Source organism: Ictidomys tridecemlineatus, chromosome 4 (genome assembly GCF_052094955.1).
Source record: "Ictidomys tridecemlineatus isolate mIctTri1 chromosome 4, mIctTri1.hap1, whole genome shotgun sequence".
Taxonomy (NCBI): Eukaryota; Metazoa; Chordata; class Mammalia; order Rodentia; family Sciuridae; genus Ictidomys; species Ictidomys tridecemlineatus.
The window spans coordinates 177,501,720-177,515,971 of record NC_135480.1 but is presented as its reverse complement, the minus strand read 5'-3'; the positions used below and the strand labels follow the sequence as shown (position 1 = coordinate 177,515,971).

The 14,252-nt window shown below is 38.9% G+C and overlaps 1 protein-coding gene across 1 annotated transcript; it reads left to right on the top strand.

Moving 5' to 3' along the window:
- The first annotated feature begins 2,852 nt into the window (after positions 1-2,852).
- Hemgn (hemogen) lies at positions 2,853-13,601 on the top strand. The gene is made up of 4 exons (XM_078045164.1): positions 2,853-3,392; positions 5,571-5,664; positions 9,761-10,833; positions 12,952-13,601. The coding sequence occupies exons 1-4, from the start codon at positions 3,332-3,334 to the stop codon at positions 13,056-13,058; spliced, it is 1,335 nt and encodes a 444-aa protein (XP_077901290.1). The 5' UTR covers positions 2,853-3,331; the 3' UTR covers positions 13,059-13,601.
- Positions 13,602-14,252: the final 651 nt, after the last annotated feature.

Genomic DNA, 14,252 nt, shown 5'->3' with positions numbered 1-14,252 from the left:
ACAATCAAACTGTGAAGATGAGAATGTGAATCAGCAGCTGTAACTGCCCTCCAGGAGTTTGTGGCCTAAAGGGAGGTTTTAGGTACATATGCACATAACTCTAGAACAAGGTGGCATTTGTTAAAAACATCTGGGTTTTAACGCCCAACATCTCACATTCTGGTAATAACTCTAAGTTTTGTACACAGAAAACTTTACTATGGCTTGTAAAGGTACTGTGTGACTCTTTCTGTCCCAAATTCCCGCCCTGGTCTGCTTATCACATCAGAGACACCTTGCCTGACTTCCAATCTAGTTTGCTCCAAAGCATCTCCAGCGGCCCCCTCCACCCAGTATTGACCTCAATTTGATGTTAACTTGAAACCCCACCCTCTTCTAGTCTTCTATCCTCTGCCTCTAGATGCAGGGAATGTGGAGCAGGGGTGGAATCAACTTATGGAGACTCTGAAAGTCCATACAATAAAGATCTCTCTTCGATGAGCCCAGCTTTTTAGTCCAGAAGCCTGGTACAGATGGCATTCAGTCGAGCTTGCTGAATCATTGAACTGGGTGATAATGACTCTAAGGACAATCCTATTGAAAAAGTCCCTTTGTAGCCTCTTGGGGGTGTTCCAGGGGGCTTCTATGAGGTTATTTTGTGAAACTATCATAATTTAAGAAACAACATAACAATAATTAAAACAGGGGCTCGGTGTGTTTCAGTGGTAGATTGAATGTGCAAGGCCCTGAGTTTGATCCTCAGCACCACATACAATTAATAAATATAATAAAATTATTGTGTCCCTCTACCAAAAAATAAATTAAAAATTAATTAATTAATTTAAACAACCCAAAGGAACCAATGTTTAAACCATTGGCTTAGATTATAAAATACTATTTTATAAGTTTCAAAGTCACTTTAAGTTTTTTAAATCCCATATCTGAGAATACCAACTTTTCGAAAGAAATAACACAGAGTGCAGGGACTCACTGAGTTATGTGAATTTTTAAATACAGAGATTTACTTATGAGAAAATTTGGGGAATTGAGAAACAGAGCTCACTCAACATTAGGATCTGGTCATCAAAAACCAAATTAAAGTTTTTTTTGGGGGGGCAGGTTCCGGGAATTGAACTCAGGGGCACTCAACCACTGAGCCACATCCCCAGCCCTGTTTTGTATTTTATTTAGAGACAGGGTCTCACTGAGTTGCTTAGTGCCTTGCTGTTGCTGAGGCTGGCTTTGAACTCGCCTTCCTCCTGTCTCAGCCTCCTGAGCTGCTGGAATTATAGGGGTAGGATACCATGAGCCCAGCTCCCAGTTAAATTTTGGTGGCAAGTAATCAGGTGTTAGTTTTGTCATGCTCAGTACTTTTCAGAGTGTTTAAAAACTTGTTTCTCTCCTACCTTCACACCACACACACATTTTCATACCCAGGCAGGATCAAGCATTAAAAAGATGATCCATCTTAGAATCTGTAAGAAGTGCTGCTGGCAATAAATAAGACAATACTGGGCAGGTAAACCCTTCCCCTCCCAGCTTCTTCTTATGTAAACAAAGGGGAAGAGACAAGATAATTTCCATCTCTTATAATTCCCATGCATTAAGACTGTGGGAGCTGAAGGTGTTTTTTAGTGGGAGAACTCTTGCCTAGCATGCATGAGGCCCTGGGTTCCATCCCCAGCACTGCAAAAAACAAACCAATATATATATATATATATATATTTTTTTTTTTTTTGAGACAGTGTCTTGCTAAATTGCCTAGGCTCACCTTGGATTTGTGATCCTCCTGCCTCAGTCTCCCAAGTTGCTGGAATTACAGTACACCACAGCACCTAGTTTTCTGAGTTTTCTTAATACATTCAAGCTTTGACTTGGTTTGCCAAAATCTGGTTGCTATATTTTTATTATTAGTAAAAGCAGCTAAGATTTATTAAGCACATTCAATATGCTATGCACCAGTTATTCGTTATGTCAGGCATATATAAAATGCCTAATATCAATTATCTGATTTAATCACCCCAGAAAATCCTTGAAGCAGATATCAATATTGTCCTCATGTCACAGGCAAGTGGACAATATTGTTAGGTGACTCCAAGGCCATCTAACCTGCCTAAGGCTTCTGAATTAGAGAATGGCAATGCTGGGATTCAAGGTCTTCATTTCACTGGGCTCTAGAGCACACTTAACTCTTTGTCTCCTGGACTAACTGCCTGCTCCAAGTGGCACTCAGTGACTTTGCTTTGTTAAACCATGGTCCACCTTGCTTGGTTGAACCATGGTCCTCGGGGCCTCCATGCCTTCACAAGCCGGGTGACCAATTGGAGATAGGATGGTTCCTTTGATTTCAACTTAATTTCTGGGATATAACATGGCAATATTTAATTAAGAAATGCCTTTTGACCTTCCCATGCATTAATTACAGTAGATTTCACTAGTTATTTGGAGCCACTTATGGAATTTGATTCTTTATATCTATTATCTAACAATACATAGAGGAAGATTTCTCCTTTCTTCCTTCCTTTCTTTCTCTATAGATTAAGGTGGGAAAAGTCGACATCCAGGAAAAAAAATTGTAAGATTAATTTTATATATACAGTACAGTTTATAATTTTCATTTTCCATCATTTTCACTTTTGTGTGTGTGTGTGTGTGTGTGTGTGTGTGTGTGTGTGTGTGTGTGGCTCTGGGATGGAAGCCAGGGCCTTGCACATGCTAGGCAAGTGCTTAACCATTGAGCTATGCCCCCTGCCCCCATCATTTCATTTTCAAAATAACTGTATAAAATAGGCAAGGCAGGGATTCTTTGCCCATTTTGTAAATAAAGAAGAGAGTCGCAGGAAAGAGAAGGGTTCCGTGCTGGACCAGTGAGCTGGTGGGAACCTAGACCAGCGTTCTGTCTACACTAGGCCACCTCTGTTTGTGAAAAGCAATCTGTCCAGCCACAGCCTGGTGTGACCCAGCCTGCAGCACAGTTGTTTGGTGTCCTAAAAAGGAATTCGGACACTTGCTAGCAGATGGAACGAAATGACTGCTGCCCGGGAGGCTGTACAAGACCTGCCTTGCCGGAGGGGTTTCCTGTACAAATAGCTGGGAACCTATGCTTGAGGACCAGAACCCAGCACCGACAAGGACAGCTCACACCTGCACAGTGTGATAAAGAAAGCAGAACTTGCCTGATGCTCTGGTCCATCCTGATACAACTTTTAGGCGGGAAGTCAAGTGACAAGTAAATGTGTGTGGTTTCTTTTTTTTTTTTTTTTTTTAAGTGTTAGTTGTTTTTGATATTTTTAAAAAGCTTTTAGGTCACTTGTGGAAGTCAGACCAAACACCAGGAACATACTGCAGCGAGATGGACTCAGGGAAGGAGCAATCTCATTTAAGTCTCCATGGAACACCTAATCTTCATCCAGGTAATGGAAGAGACCTTTGGAGGTGGTGGCTGTTGGGAAAAACTGGGGCTATGAGTATTTCCCTCTTCTCTATGGATCTGGCAAAAAAAAAAAAGGCACAATTGAATACATTTATATAAAATCTTAGGTAGCAAGAACTGGGCTGAATAAATTTTGTAGTGCCTTTTAGCACTAGAATTCTAATAAGCCAGAGAAACACAGAGTAATAAATTATTAATAAGAAATCCACTCTAAATGAGGGTGAAAATGCTCAATCCTGGATGGTTATGGTGAAATGAGTATGTCCTTACACTTCTGTGGTAGTGCAAATTTGGTATAATTTTTTGGAAAGAGATCTGACAACAGGTAGCAAGAACTATTATAGTGCTTATTCTTTTGAATCCTAATCTCTGTCTTTGCATCTGTCCTAAAGCAGTGTTTCTCTCAAAATGTTTTGCAGAATCCTAGGCCCTGAGCTATCCTAAGACAATGACTTAAAAGTTTTTTTGTTTGATGGATCTCTTTGGCATTCAAATGAACCTCTAGATCCCTTTTTAGAATAAAAACTTTTAATACAGAGGATTATAAAATAAGCAATCATATTAATCAGATTTTAAATTGTGTTTTAGTGATATATGTATTTATTTATAGATACATTAAATATCAAGGTATATCAGTGGGTCTAATAATCATAGTGTCAGATCCAGCAATCATATCCAATGAATGCTATTTTAAAGCATCAGCAACAACTACAATGTGATATGAAAAAAAAATTTTTGTGTGTGTGGTTTCTTCTAGTGACCAAGTCACACACTATTAAAACTACCATGGTGTGTTACCTAACATTCATAATTGAAGGCAGTGTAATTTTAATTAGAGGTTGGAAAAGATAAATGTATAGTGTAATTTTTCCCCAAGAAAAATTCTTGTCCTAAGAACCAAAGGTGCTGTGGTTCAAACGGCACATTCTTGTACTTGGAGGTCAAGGGAAGATTTACATCCCTCCAAAGGCTCTCAGAAGTTCTACATTAAAGAACCATTAACTTTCCTCAAACTTGGATGGCAAGAGAAATTCTGATTAACACTCTTAATATTCCAAAGATCGTATGATATGTCAAGAGCTTTGTAATGTTGTGAACAACCAATAAAAAAAATAAATTAAAAAAAAAATATTCCAAAGATCTTGAAGAAACACCATCCTGAGAGAAAATTAAAAAGCTGTCTGCAATGAATTATATTATGTTATATGTTATAGTTTGATATACAAGACAGAACAAAAACAGAAACAAACAAGCCAAAAAGCCTCACAACAACCTAAATGCTCAAGACAGGCAGGGTAAATGGGTAAACTAGAAAGCATCAGCTAGATTTAGTACCATGTCATCGTTAAAATTATAGTTATGGAGGGTATGTGATGGAAAATCTTGTGGTATAATGTTAGGTTAACAAAAAGATAAAATCATGGTATGCAATTATTACAATCTTGGGTCTAGGACCTGGATGGAAATGAGCAGTAAAATGAAAACAAGTTATTATGTTAAAGATGGCAGAACATGGCTGATTTTTTTCCTTTTATTATTTGTTCAACCTGTAAGATTATTTTGGCTGGGTCTGATGACACATGCCTGTGGTCCCAACTACCTGGGAGGCTGAGTGGGGGAGGATAGCTTGAGCCCACAAGTTCAAGACCGTCCTGGGCAACATAACAAGACCCCATCTAAAAATAATTTTTTTTTAAAGAAACTAATAGGTTGGGAGCACACTTATGTGCAAACACTATTTCTGAATAGATTTTTGATCTTTTAGCTCAAAACTGTTTACTGAATGTCTGCTTCCAGGCTCTCTGTCTGGAGCGACAAGGATAATTAAGAAATGGCCCCTTTCCTCAAAAATCTAGGGAAAAAAAAAAAAAAAAACTCAGCCATAGGGATTTTACCACTTTGCAATGGGGTTTTTTTTTTTTTTTTTTTTCTTTTTTTTTTTTTTCCTGAACCCAAGGGCTCTCTACTGAGCCACATTCCCAGCCCTGTTTATTTTCATTTTGAATCAGGTGCTCATTAATTTACTAGGCTGACCTTGAACTTGCTACTTCCTTGCCTTAGTCTCCTAAGTAGCTGGGATTACAGGTGTATGCTCCTCCATGCTGACCAATGCCACGTGTCATCAATCTCTTCAGTAATTTCCATTTTCATCCTACAGACGTCATTGGAACTTGGAGTTTGCGCAACAGAGAACAGCTCAGAAAAAGGAAAGCTGAAGCGCAAGAGAAGCAAACTTCACAATGGCTACTTGGGTATGGTATCATGACAAGGGGAAAGGAACTCTTTGTTGAGCATATGTTACACGGGAAGAAGCACGTCATACTCAACCTTCACAACAATCTGTCAATCAAGTGTTCCTATTTTACAAAAATGGGAAACTAGTCTCCACTGGGTTAAATCTTTTGCCTAGAGTCACAACGTAAAGTAGTGGCAATAGAATTTTATTCCTTGTCTCTGCTTTTTATTAAAGCACTGGGTGGCCAACCAAATTATATTGTAGAGAAGCCTGTTGTTGGATAGTGCTAATAATAGAAACATGGGAGCATCTTGTCCTGGGGAGTGGGGACCACGGTAGAGGATATATATCTCTGCTAGTAAAAGGCTTGCGGAGCGAGTTTGATGAACTCTCCTCAGAGTAAACCCAAACCTTGTGCATGAGTGACAGAGTTTAGGAGTTCTAAATCTCCCCTCAAAGTGACTCAGGGAGGAAAGAGAGGAACATGATCAATCAGGCAGCATCTAACTGCATCCATTTAGAATAGGATTGTGACCATAGGAGACTTGCTTGAATGCAGAAAGAAAACAGGTGCCCCCAAAGCCCAAAATACAGCACCCATCCAAGCCAGAGGCTCTGGGCTTCAGCACTATTGATACCACCCATATTGATACCTAGATGCTTGGTGGCATTTTCTGGTCTGTATATACCAACAGCACCTCCTTCCTCCTACCCCAGTTGTGACGGGCAAAATGTCTCTAGATGTCGTTGTCAAATGCTTCTGGGGCAAGGTGGGGTGGGAAGGAGGCGACAGAAATCACTCTCAGTTTCGAACCATTGATCTAAGCAAAGCATTCCTTGAGAAAGGGCATTTGTCACCCCCCCCCCCCAAGAGTGCTGGCTGCTCTGCTGGCACAGATGTTCCTGTAACACCAATTAACTTACATATGATTGGCCAATAGGAAAATGATGTCAGTACTGTGTGGAAGTTGCGTTGGCTCATTTTTCCTTGTCAGAAGGAGTCAGAACAGTGGGAACAGAACGGAAACCTTCGGCAGGAAGGGAAGGCTGTGGCTTGGCTGCTGTGAAAGCAGGAACCTCTTAAGCCCGCGCCTGGGCCTCCCTCCCAGAGAGACACATGCTGGCCTTGCATGTTCTGCTCTCCACCATGTGGCAGCTTGCACTTGTTCCTGTGCCCAGCTTAGTGGCTCAGAGCTCAGGTCTCAGCAACTGTGAGCCTGAAAACGACTCTGTTGCCTTTCCACATTCTTACCCGAGGTAGCCTCCAGCCATGCTAAACTGCCTGTCTGGACCAACCAAGGTAGCTCCCTGGTGCCAATTGTTTCTGTTAGTGTTCAAAAGTTGCATAGGTTTTTCAGGGTTTGTCCCAAGTTTCCTCCCCACCCCTCCCCCCATAGTCACTGTTTTTTTTGTCGTTGTTGTTGTTGTTATGGGGGATTGAACTCAAGGATCTCAACCACTGAGCCACATCTCCAGCCCAGGTCTCATTGAGTTGCTTAGTTGCTGAAGCTGGCTTTGATCCTCCTGCCTCAGCCTTCCAACACACTGGGATTACAGGTGTGTGCTACTGAGCCTGGCCACTGTTATTTCTTTGTGCGTGGTTTTGCAGAGAGTAAGGGCTTTCAGGAATGCACACACATGATTTTAAAGCAGAAACTCCATCCCTGAGTCTCATGACAGTGACTCTGTTGAAGATTATTCAATTAGCTCCCCAGCCCTACACCCAGTGATAACCTCCTGATCATTACTTGGTTTCCCAAGGACTTGCCTCCAGAGAAAGAGAGCATCTGTTTACCTTGCACTTGTCCATCAGTCCAAGTATTCTCTGGTGTACCACTCTGTATTGCTCACTGTTCACTTAAAAATTGGTCTTGAAGTTTATCTTTCAATCTCTCTGAGTCTTGTTGATGAGCTCTGATAAATAGAGATAGTATCACTGTGCTGACAGAATTGGTTTTCTGAGCTTAATGAACTGAGAGGACAAAGTTGAGGACTTCACTGAAGTAGATGGTGCCTTAGTGACCTTGGCACCTGGCTAGACTTGCTCTGATGACCCTCTCCATGCTGTTCCCTTTTCTCACCATAAGGTACAGTGAAATCTTACTGATTTCAGAGAAAGGCAGCAGAGTGTAAAGGTGAAGCGTCTGACTGATGAGCCACAGAACAACTAGACTTGAAGCCTGACTCCCCCACTTCCAAGCTGTTAACCTTGGACAAGTTATTCATCCTCTCTGTGCCTCAGTTTTGTCACCTGCAAAATAGAGATAATAGTATCCACCACCAGGCTAATGTGAAGATTATATGAGATAAGAGAAAAAGTAGATTCCTTACGACAGTGCCAGACACATAGGAAGGTCTATAAGTGTTTCCTGTATTAATATGAGAGTGATAATTTGTACTGTATTTGAATGATGCATTCATGTAAATTATTATAGGTTATTCTTACAACTACCATATTAAGTTCGGGAGACACTATTTACTTCATTTTACCTAAAAGGAAGCTAAGGCATAGAAAGCTTTAGTGACTTACCCATGACCATGAGAAAGTACAGACTTAAGTTTATTTTACCCATTATTTTATCCAGATCTCCTCATATGGAGATCTATGAACTAAGTTATTTAGTAATTAATATGTAAGAAAAAGTGTTTCCTGAAGAATTCAGATATAGCATCATTTTTTTTTAACTTGACAATAACCTTGTAACCTGTCTTGTTACCTTGGTTACTTGGAGTAATAGTTCAAAGCTGTCATAACCATCACTTCAATTTTCCTTTTCTTCTGTATGATTTTAAATATTTACCTTGCACTAAGTACATATACACTTTTTTATCTTGACTTCAAACTGTTTTTGGTGAGGTAATCTTTTAAGAAACTTTTTTATTATAAAGAATTTCAAACACACCCAAATGCAGAACAAGGTATATATCTTTTAAATGTGTGAGGAACTCTGAGCCTATAAAAACACAAGACACACTGGTTCCATTTCCAAAGAATGCCTTGCTTACTGAAAGAAATATGGTCTCTCCAGGAAGAACGCAGTACGGGCAGCCTATGTTCTTTGCCTTAAGCAAGATACAATAAATCCTTCAGGAGAAGGAAGCAAGAAGAGCATTTCAGCCCCGTGTTCTGTTAGAGAAGGCTCCGTGAGCGGGTAGTGTGGAACAGAATTTCAATAGGTTTAGAAAAATGATGAAATGCTTATTTATAGTACCTTCCCCACCCCCCAGCCCATCTGTATTAGCCATCTGTATTTGGTTATATTCGCAGGGCCTAACAATTTGTCATTGGCTTCAATTTCCGCACAAGTCCTTTCATCTTCTAGATCTTTAATGCATTAATTAGGTATAATATGGCCACTAAGGCCTTTCCACCAAGCATCTTAACCTCAAAGAAATTTTTTTTTTGTTTTTGCAGCTTTGACTCCATTTACAGTAAACCTCATGTGATAGCTACTGTAGCTCCTTAGTTCTTTACAGAAGACTAACAGACAAGCAAGCCAGACACACCATCCGCCTGCAGATGAGGAGTCCTGCCTCAATCGTAGATCTAGAAACTCAATTGTATCTTCACCTAGGAGACAATAGGGCTGCCTCACACAGACAGCCCAAGAGACGAGTGTATAAACCAGAATGCCATGTTCTTTTTTTTCCCAGTATATTTTTACTTGTAGATGGACATTGTACTTTATTTTATTTACTTATTTATTTTTATAGGTGCTGAGGATCGAACCCAGTGCTTCATATGTGTTAGGCAAGCGCTCTGCCACTGAGCCACAGTCCCCATGTTCTCAATTTATAGCAGGAATTATGCATTTTCCATGACCAAACTTTAAGAACACACAATCAAACACACACACACACACACACACACACACACACACACAGTACACTGGTAAGCAAGGCATCAAAGCCAAAAAGTCCTGAAGGAACATTTCCTAACAATTTAGAACATTCTAGCACTGTTCATTTTACAAACAAGGAGACTGAGACCCAGAGAAATTGAGTGAGTTGTTCAAGGTCGTGCAACAAGGCTGGAAGGGACCTGGGACTGTTATTAGAAGCGTTTGAACTCTGTAGCCCTGTTGCTGACACTAATTCTAATCTTTCTGCAGAGAACAGAAAAAACGCAGGCAGCAGAAAACAGGAAGACAAAGAGGCCAAAAGAGACAACAAAATGCAGAACTGAAGGTGAAGCCTTGGTCACGAAGAGAAAAGAAAACGACGGGGAAAGCACTGGCACCTTCAGAGAAAGAAACAGAGCCGCCTGGGCGGGTGATGGTAGACTCCCTGCAAAAAATTGTGACCAAGGAACATTCTTCTGAAACACACCAAGAAAACATCATGCCTGAGGAAAATTCTTCTGAGTACCAAGAAACAGTACTACAAAACCATTCTTCTGAAACAGGCCAATCTTTGGCTGCACCTGAAACCCTCTCTCCCCAAATGTGCCAAGAATCAGCTGCACCTCATGACCATTGTCCAGAAGAAGGTCAAGACATGGCTGAGCCCCAAGTCCTCACTCCTAATACTTGCCAAGAAGTAGCTATAGTTCAAAATCATCCTTTCAAAATGTGGCAAAATATCACCCAACCCAAAGTTCTCTCTCTTGAAATGTGTCAGGAAACAGCTGGTGCCCAAACTCTTCCTTCTACAACATCTGAGTATGTAGCTGATCTGGAAGGTTGCTCTCCTGAAGCATTCCCCAAACCAGATGTGCCCAAAGGGTGCCCTCTTGACACATACCAAAACACAGCTGGATTAGAGGAATTCAATTCTGAACCAGATCAAGGAACAGCTGAGACTAAAAGCTTTTTTCCCAAAACACAAGAAATAGTTGTGCCTAAAGATCTTTCTACAAAAACATGCCAAGAAACAGTTGAACCTGAATATTTCCCTTATGAAACACAAAAAGAAATAACTGCACATCAAACCTCCTCTCCTGAAACAATCCAAGAAACATCTGCTCTTGAAGAATATTCACCTGACACAAACCAAGAATCACCTGGGCCTGAAGAATATTCACCTGAGATATCTGGGCCTGAAGACCTCTCCATTAAGACATATAAGAATTCCGATTCACCTAAACAGTGCCTTCCAGAACCAAGTGCAGAAGCAGTTTGGCCCCAAGGCCAGGATCCTAAAGCAGACCAGGAAGAGGCTAAGGATGGTAACACTTTCCCTCAAGGTAGGGGGCTGTTCATAGGTACATTTCAGCCAGTCTTAATTTACAGGCTTCTTTGATGATAACTACTTATTTCAGTGGCACGATAACTATCATTGGATGATTTCAAGTAAAATACATTTTCATGCAACCAACCTTCTGTGTTGGCACATTTCCAAAGGATTAAAAGAAAATAATTGAAATGCAAGCCTGTACGTAGGTACTTTTGCATACTATCCATTTTGAGAATCTATAGTCAGTGAAATGAATCCCAGTATATAGTATGCATTATGTTCAGAATATTTTAGAAGGACAATTGAGATTAACAAGAAAGCTTAATGAATGAAGTTTTCTGGAAAATGGAATTTTCCTGATAAACTAAAGGCAAGGAAATTCATAATACAAGGTACTAAGGATGCTAGGGAACTCATTCTTGTAAATTTCAATGGGTTTACCAAAAACCCAAATTTGTTCCTGAAAAGCTTTTCCTCAAGCACTGTATTTTTAAAATAATATGACCAACCTTTCTTTAATTTTCTTGCCTTGGACAAAACTGAGAACACTGATTCTCTTTGTATTTTACTATATAAACAGATAAGAAATGGGCTAAGGGCTGAGAGGTGAGCTCAGTTGTAGAGCGCTTGCCTAGCATGCATGATCTCCAGACCACAAAAACAACAACATAAAAATAAATGAAAACTGAAAAGAAAGAAAGAGAAATGTGCAAGTCTATTAGGTCAGAATTACCCTCCAGGAAATCTTTCTCAAAAGAAAGCCCTTTGGTAGCTTATTTGCTCTTTCTGCTAAAGTATGAGTATAACAAAAACATGAAGTTAGCCGGCTTCCAATTAAAGCAGGTTTTGAGATACTACTAAAAAGAAATACATTTTAAAAGAACTCACATGAAGCTCTACTTGTACGGGAGCAGTTCTTGTTCTACCTGGTTAACCCAGGTAAACCCCCTGGTTTCTAACAGTTGCTTGCCAATATGGGCATGCAATTAATGCTCATTTTATTTTTGGTTTTATCTTACCAAAACAAATGAGAATATCTACTTCTTTGCTGATTATTAAAGTAATAAAGATATATTATAATAAATTCAAGCAATTTAAAGTGAATATAGCCCAGGTGTTTCTTGGTATGTGTCAGGTGAATATTCTTCAGGAGCAGATGACACCATCCATCTCCAATCCCCAAGTGTTAAAGTTTATTTTAACAAATGAGCTAGTACTATAATTCTTTGCTGTAACTTTCATTTATATGATGTATTGTGGACGTCTTTATGACATCTTATATAACAGCTGCAAAGTATTATGCTCTATGTAGGGACAATAATTTGTCCAATCAATCCCTACAATGATCAACATTCAGATTACTGCCAATTTTTACTATTACAACAATGTTCATTGAACATCATTGGGAGTCCAATTTACTTATGTAACATGAATTTAGTACTTTCTGTATGCCTTGTATTAAATATTTTACATGAGTTAATTTATTCAACTTTTCAAACCATATTAGTTTAAATAATATTCCCACTTTATATAGGAGGAAACAAGGCACTGGAAGCTTATTTGTCTGATTATTTCCTTTGGGTGTGTCCTAGAAGTGGAATTGCTGGGCCCATAGAGTACTCTTCATTTGAATAAGTTCAGTAAGTCTAGTCTCCAGAAATGTAGCAGTTCACACACACCAAAATTTATATAAATGTCTTTTCTCTGTATCCTTGTTAGCACTGCATATAACATTTAAAAATTTTTGCCAGGGCTGGAGCACAGCTCAGTGGTAGAGTGTTGGCCTAGGGGAAAAAAAAAATTCTTTTAATTCTTCTAAATATATATTATAAACATTTTTCCAGTTGTTTGTGATTTAATTTTGCTTATAGTGGGTTTTGCCACATAAAATTTTAATTTTTAAGAATTCAAACTTGTTATTCTTTTCCTTTCTGGTCTGTGTCTTGCTTAAAATCCTAAGATTAGAAAAAAAAACTGTTACTTCCATAACATGATATTTTAATATTTCAATATTTACTTCATCTGAAATTTATTTTTGTAAATGGTATGAGGTAAGTTTGCTTCTTCTCCTTCAATTGTTCCAATACTATTTATTGAACCTCTTTTTGTGTTTCATTTGATTTTTCAGAAGTGAAAGAAAAACCCAAAGTAGAAGAACAAGAAATACCAGCAATTCCACATGATCCTCAAGAAATTCATCCAGAAAATGATGTCTATAGTTATGTTTTGTTTTAACAATGCTCAACCATAAAGTTGTATTCCAATGGAAAGTCCATCTTAATATGTGTGTGATTTTCTCAAAATATTATAGAAATCTCTGTAATTTTCATTAATATTTTAACCTAGTTTTTTTTTCCATTTGTAGGACATATTTGAGTGTGAGGACTAACATGTTTTAAGGCTTTAACATAGACGATATTCTGCTAAAAGTGTGTGTGTGTGTGTGTGTGTGTGTACATGTGGGCATGTGTATATATACATATGGGGCAGTTGTGGAAGGAAGAGACAAAAGAAAGGGTGAATAATTGATTTTCCCTCCAAGAACAAACATTTATTTGATTAATTCTTAAGACTTGGTAATTGACTAAATCTTGACATTTAAAATTTGGGGAGTATATAGTTTTCTTGTATTTTGTGTTCAATTATTGATGTCACAATAACATCCAATTTTTATTTAGTCTTTAGTTGGTTCTTTTAGCTAATTTGAATAATTTTTGTTCTGGGACTTATTAAAGATATTTTGGAATGATGATGAACATAGTCTACTTTTGTATTTCAGTTTGGATTTTTTATTTTTACTTTTTAAATATTGTATTTGTGAAAAATGTACATTAAAGCATTACTACATGCTTAACTGTGTGGACAGCGTCATGGTAGTCCTTGGGGGGCTGGAAGTCCTATATGGCACATAGTCCTTGCTTTTTAGGAGTTTTGATTTAGCCTCATGAGAAATAAACCAGAAAACAAGTTATCCCAGGAGGGCTGAGATGTAGCAGTGATAGACTGCTTGTCTAGCGTGTGTGAAGCCCTGGTTCAAACTCCAATATTGCAAAAAAAATAAAGAGAAAAACAAATGGAAAGAAAGGAAGAAAATACTAAGTACCAGTGCTATTTGAATAGTAGATGCAGTTGAAGGAATGGTCGCCTGTGGGTGGAGTAGAAGTTTTTTTTTTTTTTTAACATTTACTTTTCAGTGGACACAACATCTTTATTTTATTTTGTGTGATGCTGAGGATCGAACCCAGCGCCCCGCGCATGCCAGGGTAGCACGTTACCGCTTGAGCCACATCCCCAGACCCTGGAGTAGAACTTTGAATGATGGGGAAGATTTGCACAAGTGAGAACAGCAGTTTGAGAAGCATGTGTTTAAGACATGTTTGAGGCAGCTGCATACAAACTACAGTTAATGTAAAGCCCACGTGGACGAGT